This window comes from Pelmatolapia mariae, linkage group LG3_W (genome assembly GCF_036321145.2).
Source record: "Pelmatolapia mariae isolate MD_Pm_ZW linkage group LG3_W, Pm_UMD_F_2, whole genome shotgun sequence".
Lineage (NCBI taxonomy): Eukaryota > Metazoa > Chordata > Actinopteri > Cichliformes > Cichlidae > Pelmatolapia > Pelmatolapia mariae.
The window spans coordinates 12,326,275-12,340,363 of record NC_086229.1 but is presented as its reverse complement, the minus strand read 5'-3'; the positions used below and the strand labels follow the sequence as shown (position 1 = coordinate 12,340,363).

The 14,089-nt window shown below is 40.6% G+C and overlaps 1 protein-coding gene across 1 annotated transcript in view; it reads right to left on the bottom strand.

Moving 5' to 3' along the window:
- The window catches only part of LOC134620609 (uncharacterized), an 823,316-nt gene that overhangs the window by 788,633 nt on the left and 20,594 nt on the right, over positions 1–14,089 (bottom strand). Inside the window, 1 exon segment of the mRNA XM_065470113.1 lies at positions 12,277–12,450. Within this exon segment, the coding sequence (XP_065326185.1) occupies positions 12,277–12,450 (174 nt within the window).

Here is a 14,089-nt window from a genome sequence, read left to right as displayed (position 1 = left end):
ATGTATTGTTTAATTAATAAAACATCAGAAAGTGATAAAACACATTAGAAATCGCAATAGCTTCATAACAGACCAATAAATCAAGACATTTTCATCAGCAGATGTTTGCATGTTCAGTAAAAATATAAGTTTTTGATTAAAATTATCAATGAACTTCAGCCTTACCTTATGCAAGGTAAGTTTCATGTTGGACTCATGGTTCTTTGTTTGTCCAGTTTGGGACAATGTCTCTGACGTATGTATCATATCAAATATGCGTCACATCAAAACAACCCCAACACCTGCAGTTGTTTCAGCTTTTCACAGGCGTTTCCTGTCAGCTGGTCAACCTCACTCAGGTGGACATACATATCAGCCAACCAAACAACAAGGTCCTCCCTTTGTGCTTCAAATCCCTCCCACTCTGAGACAAGGAGCTGAGAGAGAGAAAACAAGGGTCAATTATAAAGAAGAGAGAAAACTGAAACCCTCCTCAGAAGGTCTGACTCACATACCTGCAGTCGACCTGTGATGGACTCCTGTTTGGCGTTCACATCATCCCAGCGACGGCCGCACTCCCACGCTGTTGCCAGCAGCTGAGTCTGCAGGGTGCCCTGGAAGAGCAGAGTTAATTTTCGACGCCTCCTGATAAGGCTCTCCAGCTGGATGAGTCGAGGTCCCGCCTCTCGCCGCTGCCTCTGAACACACAAACATAAATTGCATGTGAAGCAGGAGGTGCAGATTTTTTTGCTGTTCTTTTCTAAATCCAGGCTTGATCACGTGGAGGTATTTGGAAAACCTTTTTAGCCAGCGGACGACTGTTGTCTCGCAGAAAGTCAAATCAAATGTATGCAATACACAAGTAATTCACAAGAACACATTATAAAAAAGTCCCATTCTTACGTGATTTCAACTGAATTCTGCATAAAAACAGGGTGACAGAATTAAAACGAGTGTTTGCAGCAAATGTGAGCACAAAGCCTCACTTTGTACAAGCCTGCTATTAAAGTTCTCCTCTATCCAGACGACTTTCCTGTTTTCAAGGCACAACTTGGATCTGCTGTACAAATCTTATAGATACACGCTAAATGAAACAGTAGTGTGCACGGCTACAGATTCTGATCCCTCATCCTAATATGGTCCCAAAAGGCTCACAAAAAACAACATAGCAATAAAGCAAATGTTGAGGCTTCAAAATACAAAGTCCATAAACCAATGACTGACATGGGTTTTATCATAAGGGTGATAAATATACAACATATGTTTTTAAGACTAAAAGTATAATACAGATTTTAGTCTTAGAGATTTGATGTTCATTTACCTGCAGATTCACTATACGTGCCTGCTCTGTGGTTTTCCACAACGTTTTGCAAATAACTATTTAATACAGGAAGTAGGTGAAATTAAACAAGTCATCTTTCTTTGTGAGAGGACAATATTAATGAAACCAACCTCAATGACATCATAGAGATCCCTAAAGATGCTTCTGCTGCTTCTCTTCCTCCTCTTCCTAAGCTTCCTTCTCCTTGTCCTCGACTTCCATCCAATTGTAATTAAATCTAATTGTGTTTCTCCCTCCTCTTCCTCATTTTGTTGGAGCTGTGAACAGAATTAGTGAATGTGAATTAATTTGTGCAAACGAGAAAAATCAGCTTTTTGGTCAGAGGTGCTCTTGTGATTTAAGCCGGGTAGAGTAGATTTATGTGTTGATGCTGCCTGCTTCAGCTCTGGCTGCTGAGTGATATTTACACCCCGGCTGGATTACAAACTTTAACCACGTGCTGAACTTTGGCCCAGTGGTGATACCTCGTTAGTATAATGGCCTCTTCTTGGCTTAATGTATGATGGTGGATAAATGAAATGTACAAAGAAAAGTTTACTATATTACTAAAGGACATCCATCTTGGTAACATCAATGACCGGAGCATAACTTGTTGACTAGTCCGATAATAAGTAATACAGGAACAGTCACACCTTCTCATGTGTCACATTTCTATTCATTCAAAACACTTATGCATTGCTGTATTTTATACAGCTCTTACAGAATTCACTACGGGCTCATGTGAGTATTTAATGTACGGCTCAGCTCTACTGAATTTCTGAGTTTCTAGAGCAGGCACACAGCTCACATCACAACAGGCTTCAGGCGCCATATTAGTGACTTTAACAATATTATAAATTTTAATATCAGTCTGGCTGACATTACTTATGTACGCAGCACGCAATAGGACCACATATTTTAGAAGCCAAAGGTTCAAATTAGTTAGGAGCACCTTCACTTAATTATAACAGTGGTTTTGTTAGGAAATCAGTTCTGTATACTGGATACTAAATTGCGTTAACGTCAACGGCTAACGTATCTAACATAGCTAACCGTTATTGTTAGCACAACATTAACAGCAAGCTACAATGACGAGTAACAAAAATAAAACAGTAAAAAGGTTTTAATGAAAATGTTTGACCTTTTCCAACAGTCCCAGAATCCAGAGCTTCAAAGACCAGCAGGTACTGAAGACTGTTATCCGTTTCGCTGTCACCGTCCGTGAGAAAGAGTATTTTTTCCCTTAGAAAGTTCAAGGCCCACAGCTCGCGCGATCTCTCTGCACATGCGCATCCCAACGATTGACCCCCCTCCCCTCTCTTTCGGGAGGTTGCCATAGTTGCCGTGTTCTCTCTCTCTCTCTCTCTGTCATTAACACATATTAACAAATTGCTCAGTGATGAACAAGCACTCAGTTTTGACAAAGCACACTGCTTAGGTAAATGCTCTAAGTAAGTGTGTTCATTACATTGACATTCTGTTGTGCAATTGTTATTTACTTGTATTTTATAATTTGACTTTACATACTGCTGGGTGGTTTGTAAAGTTTACAATAACTAGTATTATCATTATGCTATATTTTCTAATATATATAATAATCTCAAAAGTAATGCCTTGAAGCAGAAAATAGTAATACTTTATTAAAATTTAAAACTAGAGTACAGTATTTGAATGTGTGTATTGTGTCTACCACTACTACTCATCATATTCATAAACTTCTTAATAATAAATTCCATAGTCCATATAAATTCCATATTCTATTACCACATTATTTGTGATCAATGGGTTTGCGGGGTTAGGGGTGTTGGGGGTAGGGTCTTTAGGCTTTGGCCCCCATCCCTGCCACCAGTATATTTTTAAGCAAGTATTTCTAACTTTTATTTGAATATTCAGTTTCCTATAATCTGCCCTTAAAGGGTAACCTGCCCTCCCCCTTGGCACACACATGCACACAAACAAAACACACAGTATAATTCACAACCTCATTATAGTTAACAAATGTTTATGCCATTTTACACCATCAAACTTAGATAGCTAAGGATGAAGAACCTTTTGTTCTTTAAAGAACCATTTGTAATACCTAAAGAACCATCTACAAAATAAAAAGGTTCTTTGACGTATGATGGTTCTTTAAAGAACCATGAAGACATCTGAAGAACCATTTAAGAACCATAATTTTTCTGAGTGTTCAATAAAACTTTACTTCAGATTGTTTTCATGTTTTGATCCAGCGATGGGAGCGGTTTCCCCCATGTCCAGTCCTTGTACTAAGCTAGGCTAAACATGTCCAGTGCCTGTCTCTGTGCAGCTTTTAATATGATGTGAATAAGGTAGAAATGGAGGAAGAAGAAAATGACGGCACCAATAAACATGCAGCTACCAACCCAAATGGTGAGGTGGTGGTTAGTTATTATTGATGATCCCCTACATTACCTACATTCAAATATGCTCTCCAGCTACAATAGTGTTTGTGTTCCTAACAGGATTTCATGAATGTGTTATTGTTCATGTCACATCTTTATGAAACAAACAATCCTTCATTATCAATGTTCCAGCTTATCTGTGTGGAGCAGCTGACCTGTACGATGTGCTCAACACAAACATTATTTACCATCAGTTACTGTGTGACTGAACCACGTGGGTGTAGGAAGCATGGCTCTGAGTTTGAATAGCAACATTCATTAACACTTTGATTTGTTACAGACTGAGCAGAGAGAAGTGGCTCACTGTGAGCGCAGTGATGAGATAAGAAGCTCAGCTCATTTCAAAAAAGTTAAACTGTAAATCTAGCAGAAACATAATTTCTGACTCATGATTGTAAATCTTCTCAGATCCATTTGTACATTTAGAGCCTGATACTGAAATATAGCAGCACGGACATTCACAGCAGCAAAGGGTTCTTGCTGATCTGAGCTGGCTTGGCCCTGGCTTATCAAAGACTAAAGAAAGTGGAATCTGCTGTTCAAACCCCACAAGGCTGCCCGCTGTGATTGAAACAGTGGGACGGGTCGTGACTTCTCAAAATGGGCTCACTGAATGCAGCACGGATAAGATCTTGAAGAAGCTTGATGCTGCCGTGAGCTTTGACTTTGCTCTTTGAGCACAAAATTGATAACCTCTCGGAGAAGCTCGCAGATCTCCAACGGGAGGTTAAGAGACGAGTGACGGACTGTTAGATCAGCTGTGAAATTGACAAGCAGTTGTTCACACTAAAGAAAACCACCATCACTTCATGCGGCTAACATACCGGTGCCAGCTGTCATCTCAAGGCTGGAGCTGAATATAACAAATCTCACCCTGATACCAGACGGTGTTTAGACTGTTCCTTCCCATCCTAACCAAGGACACCTGGAAGGCTGTTTACTTCACCTGGCAGGCGAAGGACACTCTCTCAGCTCCTGACCGGCCAGCTACCTAGCCTGACCTGTCTCCCCAATGTGATGTTTGTGTATTGTATGTACGGTTGGCAAGGTCAGGATCCTAATTGCAGAGAAGTGTGTAGGAAAGGCAGCTTTAAGAACATGCCCTGCTGGAGATGCAGCTCCACAGACACATTGATTAAACCTGCCTAATAACAAACATACGTGCAATGAAGATCAGCTTGTTATCTTTCATCAGTGTTAAAATAGTGTCAATTTAGCAGACACCTGTTTTCAAATGCTGAATTTATCCAATGCTGACAGTTAACTAACTATGTTGCAGGACAACAGTTTAACTTTTGTGGGAAAAAAAGATTCTGGTTTGACCAACCAGTGATCAGACAATAAATTTAGTTGTTAATATAGTAAATTGGGAGATGCTCTCTGCCTGATTGATGCAGCACAAAATATTTTACTGTATGAGGGAAATTATATTTTTGTGATAATATTTTGAACATGCATTTCTGATGTCCTGTCATCTTAGTGGGTTAATAGCTGATATGCAAATTCGTTGATCATTCTTAAATTAAGGAAGGATGATTGAATTCTAGCACGAGTGAATGGGAAGTGTTGGAGTTTGTTAGAGTGGAGACTCTAAAACACTGAGTGTCCTGTTGTGATGTGTGAGTGAATCCTGCACCCAGATACACAACTCTGAATACATAAGAACGAACTTCTTTTGTGAGATGCATGACAACATGTCACATGTCTTATGATGATGGGGAAAAAGGAAAACTTAATAAAATCTGTGGCCTAAATGAGTAAAAAGGTACAGATTAAAATCATAGCTAATAAGACATGAGGCTTATGTTGTGTGTTGTGCGGCTGATGGTTGGTTTGGAGTTTATCTAGCTGATGATTTTTCTTTTGTTGTGAAGTTGAGCCTGCCAATTAGTATGATGGTTTGATAAATCATGCTGATGGTATGATTTACCCTCCTGAGATGAGGAGTGTGTGTCATGACTGAACGAGGCCTTTTTATTTTGATACTTTCACAGTGCACTGAGAGTTTTGTTTGATAATCTCTGTTTGAGCAGATCTGCACGATTAGAACAGAAGCGCTATATGACACGTCGAGAAAATTGTTGCAAGTGAGTATCTCCACATTAAAATGGGCTCAGGAGAAAGTCACTTATCTGGGACAATTAAAATGAAAGTCCCTGTCAAAAAGGATTCAGCAAGATAATCCAGCCTAAATTCTTCTTTTGAAATTTTCTTCTTTTTCTTTTGAAATGACGTCATTTTGCTGAGGGTGGAAACTGAATGCGTCGATGGGTTCCACTTTTAGCAAAGAATGAATGAATGCATGAATGAGTGAATGACAAATGAGTAAGAGAAATAAAACTGACTGATTGACAACAGCTGACAAAAGCTGACACGATTTTACAGATGTAACATGACTGTGCAGAGTTAACCCACACCTGACAAAGGTGCAGATAAATCTATGTGTGTTTCTTCTTACAAGGCGCAGGAAGATGACAGCAACATTCGAGGTTGTGTGACGATCTAACCTTTTAAATGCCATTTTCTGTGTTTGAGAATCTATCAGGGGTGTGTTATTTATTGGCTTGTGCGCAGCGTTAACATTTCTTTTCTACAGCAGAGAGTTAATCATGTGTTTGATTATGTGAGTTACAGTAGGGCACACTAATGGTTGATGTTTTTTCTATTACAGGATTACTGGGTTTATGAGTGAAGGGAACCCACAGGCTATATGTTGATTATGCTGTTACACTGCACTGTGTTGTTGGGGAAATGTGAAGGTTACTTTGACGATGTGAATAACATGTGAAACATTTCCTGTGTTGAAACTAGTGTCACTTCTGTCCACAGCTATGGATGGCTAACTTTATGGTCTTTTTATGGCACCTCTGGACCCTGTCGATATGTGCCTGACCTCCGGGATTATCCATGTGTGTTGCTAATGTTTGTTTTTTCTAAGAGTGCATGTAGAGGATTCGGCAGAGACGGACAAGTAACATGAGAAAGCAAATGAGAGATACAGTGTTTATGGAATAGTTTAATATGGGGCTCATTAGCTGGCCACTACTGAGCTCCTAGTGTTAAATACATGGAGTGACTTTGCTTAAGGGAAGTCACCGATTACATTGATGTTAACTGAGTACATGGGATGATCCACGTCTAAGGCAGATTATGACAATAATTGTAGTTTTCTAATTTGAGAAACCCTGCACATGATACTTGTCCTGTTGATGCCGAATGCTTTCTTACTCTAATGATACAATTGTTTATAAGTGTGAAGGTTGATTTTACTTCTAGATCTTGTTTTCCAGGCCATGATGGTGTGTATGCAGGCTCCATACAGAGCCAGGTTTTGAGTAAACTTAATATGCAAAACACACTAACATCTTTTATTGCAGGATTATAGGTCCGGGGTGGTGCTGCTCCAGAGGGGGAGACACCCTGATGTTGCCTGGAACATGATCTAGCTAACTTTTTCTTTCAGACCGGAATCTAGGTTTGATGAGTTGACTCATGGGAGTGTCCATGCGTCAAGAGGAGGGGTCCAGAATTACAGAGTTACATGAAACTATCTTTTTATGTTTTCGAAACTATGTTTTTAGGATTTTTGTGTGATTAACAGTTAATCAACGGGTATTAAACCTATGCAAGTGGTGCATCCATGTTCAGATGAGGCTTTGATGGTCCATAGATGAAGCTCACTGAACTAAAGAATGTGGTTTGATGATGCTTTACATGCTCTCCAAGTAGAAGTTTTTCCTCCTAGCAAGGAAATACAGGTGCAGCAGTCAGAGAATTGCTGAAAGGAATCTTCTGAGGCCCAGTGAGAAGCAAGACCCATTCCAGGCATAGCTGACAGCCAAGGCAGTGGTTGAGGTCAAAGGTCGAGCTGTTTGGGGCCCATCATGAGATCAGACTTCAGAGCCACAGCAAGGACCACAATGCTGCGTTGGAATGAGAGCTGTGCCAAGGGGGCTTTCCAGAGGCCAACAGAGGAGATTGTGGACGACAGACGGGCACCTGAAGGATGAGGGGAGCGTGCCAAGCTCCAATCGACAGCGCAGGATGGCATCATGATTCTGTGAAAAGCACAGGAACCAGAAGCGATGGTGGTGATGACAGCAGTTTCCTATGACCATCACCTAATGCTGTGTCACTATACTGAGCATACGATGGCACACTGAAGACTGCTGGGATCATAACAGCAGTAAGATAACTGGATCCAGCATCCTTTCCACAGAGGGTTTTCCCTGCAGAGAGAATGGACAATGGAGGAGTCATAAATATCCCCCACAGGACAGAGGATTGAAGTGAGGTGATGGGGGTTGGCAGAGGCCGTAAAACTCGAGCGCTGACGAGGTCTGCAGCTTTCACGATAGCTGAGACCCATGGTGACAAACAACAAACTCAACTGGTATGTTTGAATGTCTATTCTACATACATTTGGACTCTGGTCCTATGGACAGTGATGGGAACAACTGGAAGAGACATTTATGACGCCCTGCAGAACTTAAACCACTCTGCAGAGAGACATGCGATTTACATGTCTTGCAGAGGAGCACCACCAAGCTGGAGTGTTTTTGAAACTGTTAATTTCTCTTTTGACCATTAACAATTCATTTGTTTGCTTGTAGGATACAGTTTACCATTGAATGAGATCAACGAGAACTTAGATAACTTCTAATACATTTGTCAAACTGTGCGTGTTACAGTAATTTAGAGTGATTGACATATGCTGAGTATAAAAATGGTTGCATTGACATTGTCAGACGTGAGGTATTCATAACTGGGTACTTTTCTAGCATAACTGCCAAAAAGGGGGGAATGTTAGGTTTTGTATTGTTGATTGTCATTTATGCTTAGAAATATCTACTCATATATGCTTAGAGTTTTATAATTAGTTGTAGATTAATAGAAGTTTGATCCTTAGTAGTCTGCAGACACACGTTGTGCATTCCAGAGCACTCTGGCTTTCACACCCACATCCTGGGAGCATGGGAGAGGTCGTACCTTGTCTTATTGTTTTATGGTAGGATAAACCTATCTATGCCTGTTTTAGGCTAAGTGCATTTTGTTTAGATGAACTGCTGGACTTCCAGGCCAGCAGGGTTAGGAAGTCATTTTATGGATGGACGGACACACACACACACACACACAGACACACACACACACACACACACACATGTATACCTGGGTACGCTGTTATATGTTAATGACCCTATGCATATTCATGGAACCACAATAAAAGAGCAGTGTTACGGGGGAGCGGACGAGAGCAACTGGGGTCAAGCGAAGGAACGGCGCCTGTCCAGTGCTCTCCCGTGCACGTGAAACATAAAGAACTTGCCTACTCGTGTCTTGCTTGCTGTGTAATTATATTGCCTTCAACGTTCCAGCGAATAGGTTCAAGCTACAAACTTATCAGCCACTTTAGTGTCCAAGTAGTACAAACACGAAAACCCCCACTAATATTTCCTAAAATGTAGTTTTTTGTTTGTTTTATTTAATTAAAAATATCGTGTAACAAGACAAAACTGCAAACAAGAATGTTTTTTTTTCTCACTCCCACTATCTGAAGCCGTTCATTGAACTACCAAATAAACAGCTCTTTCTGGCCAGACACGTGGCAGCACTTTTGCTATAATTTTGTTTGTATTTAACAAAATAAAAATGCAGGCATAAGCGTACACTAGGGCTGGGCGATATATCAAGTTTTTAAAAAAACATCGATATATTTTCATACAAGATATAAGATGTGACAATATCCTTTATATCGATATAGTCTATGTTACGTTATAATTATAGTTGTGGAGCCGCAAGTTTGCCTCTCTTTCCTCCACTTTTGTCTCTACGCAACGTTACTCGGCCTCGCCTCTCTCCTTCATTGAACACAACTCCCCCTCCTCCCCCATCGCTTCAGCTGCAGGCAGTGACAAGATGGACACGGCAAATCTCCGTTAACAAGTTACTGTGCATCGCCCCGTGCGTGGGGCTGGACGGTGTCAACGTGTTAACGAGCTAACCACGCTAACGAGCTAACCGCGCTAACACTATGCAGCCCTGAGGGGCTGCACAGCCTAAAATCCTTTCATTTTCTCAAAAGTTGACAGCGCGCCTTATGTATGAATTCTGGTAAAAAATGTTTTAGTACGACTTTGCTAAGCTATGAAGCTGCACCACTTGGTGGATTGTTGGAGCATTACGGCTACCGAGGAGCCTCGTGGAGTGATACCTACTGTGCTTCAACGTAATATTACCATATTGTGTGTATATAAGGACCATAAATGGCACCTGTTCAGAGACATGGTTATGAAGCGGATTTCAAACTCCAGGCTGTCAGTCACGCAGTAGAAGTTGGGAATAGAGCAGCTGTGAAATCTGTCTTTGTTATTATGCTCAGCGTCTTTTAGTTTACATTTTGACTGCACAATTGTGAGCTTTTTGTTACATTGTTTTCTTTTATTTATGGAGCATTATTATTTAATAAATGCTCATAATCTATTTTTGAGTAATTATTTTCATGTACATCTATGCTGTATGTTAATAAAAGTGCCTGTGTGACATCTGCGACACAGTGTGACTAAGAACGTGTTCTTACTTTATGGCTTAAAAAAATATCGAGATATATATCTTATATCGCCATCCAGCTAAAAAATATCGAGATATGAATTTTGGGTCATATCGCCCAGCCCTAGCGTACACATTAGTTAAAAACAGCTAAAAACTCTTTTCTTTCCAAATAAATCTCTCACTGAACACAGCCAATCCCTCAACACGTTTGCGAGGGATTACGAAACACTCATTTTATTTCTATTAGATCTGATAATGTTGTGTAATACTACAACCTGAAATAACAAATAGATTGCGTTGTCCTGTACAGGACACAAAGGGAAAATAACAACAGCTGTGAAATGGAATAGTCCAAATCACCAAAGTAAACTGGACCTGGGCTTGTTGCAGGGATCTGAAGTTACTAAACATTTTGTGAGTGTATGCACTAAAACTTAGGACCATAGAATAATAAATATGTGCGTGATGAAAGTTGGGCAGCACATCCTTACTCCACTCTGTATGCTCGTATGGGTCTGACCCTTTCACTCCTTTGATTTTTTCCTCGTCCTTTTTTTGCCTCTTCGTCAAGTCTGTCTTTGTACGGACCTGCTGTGTTCTCTGTTGTTTTGTACAGAACTGTTTTTGGGCAAATAAAATGCAAGTAGGGATTAAAACCACAGAATTAATGATTGCTGGTGCTGGAAATGCTAGTGTTTGCTGCAGTGTATTGATGTTGTTGCCACGGGTACCCACAAAGCAATGCGCAAAAGTCACGTGGTCTGTATATCTCTATAGATAATTTTTCTTGTTTGTTTAAATCACCTCATTGCCTAGTGAGTTGTTTCCGTAATGGTTTTCAGTTGTGGTAATAAACCTTTTGTTTTTCTTTTTTATCTGACCTTCCTGTCTCTGGGCTCATTCATGTTACCTCCCCTGTCACCTAGCAGAGCCGGGGCGTACCATGTTTCTCAGGTTAGGGTTAATCCATTCATTCTACAATTGCACATGAATTATACTTCATACACAGACCCACAGTCTCTGATTGCCCTGAAATCTCACTGACAGCCAACAGGTAAAAAGTCCAGACTGACAGTCTCTGTGGGGTTGGGCAGTGAACTGCTCATGCTCCGTTCAAGTGCATCACAAACTATTGGAGTTGGATCCAACTTTGCGAAGCAAATTTCTTCTCAGCTGCTGTTTTGAACATTTCTCATTTCCTCATGAACTGTATTAAACTCTGTAAATGAACTGAGAACTATTTCTAAAATTGAAACTATGGATTCATTTTCCCATTCACTTCTGAACATTAGGGTATAACTGAATGTTAGACTGGGCTCCATGGAAACACTTGGACTGGTCTCAGCTGCCTTCTTTCTGTAGTCATTCCAACAGAGTCCTTTCTCTTCTCCAGCTTCTGTTTGAAATCCTCTCACAGAGCCTGAATCCTGCTTTGTTGTCATGTTTGGGCCTGTGTTAGGCTGCTCTGTGTTCCTCTGCTGTAACACACACCTCACCACAGCAGCTGTGTGGGTCGTCTCTGTAGCAGCCAGATCAGCTTCTGATACATGAACATCATCACAGCTCCTAACTTCACCTTTATTAGCTTTGACACTCATGTCTTTCTTTTCTCCCTCTGTTTCCACAGAAGCTCAAAGTCTCTGCAGCCAGTTTTTATCTGCTATCATCAGATCTTCATCAGCCTCATTCACATCCTTCACACGCTCTACAGCCTCATCAGTACTGACTGACTGAGGCTGAAACACTGTCCTGTCAAACATCTCCCCGTCACCACTCCACTTCTGTCAGCCTTTAATGAAACCTGCTCAAGTCTGTCACTTCTGTTTGGAGCCAAAAGGAAAAACTGTTGTTTAGTCGTTTGGAAAGACAACATTTCTGAAAGCACTCAAACTTCTTCACATTTGTCTTCAGACACATCCTGAACATTTAGGAACTAAAGAAAGTTTCAAACATCAAAGACCTGAAATATAGAAAAAAAACAACAGCTGCAGTCAGTGAACTCACCTCAGAGTCTCCACTCGACAGTTTGGACTCTCCAGTCCAGCACACAGAAGCTTCACTGCTGAATCCTGCAGGTTGTTGTTACTCATGTCCAGCTCTGTCAGATGGGAAGGGTTGGACTTCAGAGCTGAGGCCACAACTTCACAGTGAGACTCTGAGAGTCCACACCGGGTCAGTCTGTGATGATAGAAAATATAAAATGTGTTATTATAAAAGCAGAAAATATGAATTATAAACACAGACTGAATGTATATGAAGACAAAACATGGTGACGTCATAATCTGATCAACATCTGCTCTTAACATGATAACATTGATGATGTCATCAAGCTGCGCCTGTTTTGGTCGAAAGCATTGCAGCGGCTACAACGATTATCATCTGCAAATTATGCCGACAGTCACAGCAAAGAGATGAAGCACGTTTGAAATATGGGGAAAGCTAAAAACTGCGCTTCCTCCACTTCCGTAACATTGATTCATTAATGTTGAATTCTCTGCAGCTGCTCAGTTTGGCCCGTTTACAGCATCCTGCTATGCGATTGCATTTGTCCCTGACCACCAGAATCCCTCATGTTAACTTTTATCAAGTGGAAAAAAAGTTGGCGTTCATCCTCCAGCTTCACTGTGCTAATGTTATGCTAACATACAGTAGCTGTGTCGCTAGCAATCACGTAGCACAACATTATATACCAGCTAGCCCAACTTCAGTAACCCTGCAAACGTCACTGCTGTTTAGTTTTCTGTTTTCATTTGTGTTGGAAGTGATAGCAGAGCTGAACGTTTTAATTAGCTTCAAAAATCTCTCAGTCAGAACATGGTATGTCATGTTTAGGTGGAAACTAGCGAGCTAACTTCATATTAACTTTTAACTCCGTTAAATTTAATAAATTCTGTTTTCATGGATGCCTTGATGCTAAACTTAATTGTTAGACCTGCTAAAGCAGCAACGCTGATGATTTTATTAAAGATGAAAGAATTTAGACTGTTTTTAACTCTGTGTTCGTTTGACTTTGGGACCTGAAGCGGACGGAGTTTTGGACCCAGATTACTCCGCGAAGCTCCTCACTATGGCAGCCATAATGCTCTGACAATCCATCAAGCAGTGCAGCTTACAAGAGTTGTACTAAAACATTTCTTAACAGATTTCTGCACGCCAAAATCGGCTCGAGGTCAGTAAGCACAACCAGAATTCATACATAAGGCACACTCTCGGTTTTTGAGAAAATTAAAGGATTTTAAGCCTTATAGTCTGGAAAATACATTATACAGAAGAAAAGAATATATCGCGATATATATATTGTTACCGCCCGTGCTTCAAACTATTCCACGATATGAATTTTAGGCCATATCGCCCAGCCCTATGAATACGATGTTTGTGTGATTATGAGTGAAAGAAGCAGTGAGGAGGATGGAGAGAGAGAGAGGACAGAGGGTGAAGTTAGAAACACTAAAAGGATTTTTCATGGATTTCATGGATGATTTGAGTGATTTCCAGCAGGACACTTAAACATGTCAGTGGACGTCCTAAAGAACATATTCACTGATAGCTAATTATAGGCCAATCTCCAACCTTCCTTTCATATCAAACATCCTTGAAAGAGTAGTTGTCAAACAGCTAACAGATCATCTGCAGAGGAATGGCTTATTTGAAGAGTTTCAGTCAGGTTTCAGAGCTCATCACAGCACAGAAACAGCTTTAGTGAAGGTTACAAATGATCTTCTTATGGCCTCACCTTAGTACTGCATTTGATACTGTTGACCATAATATCCTATTAGAGCAATTGGAACATGCTGTAGGTATTACAGGTACTGCACTG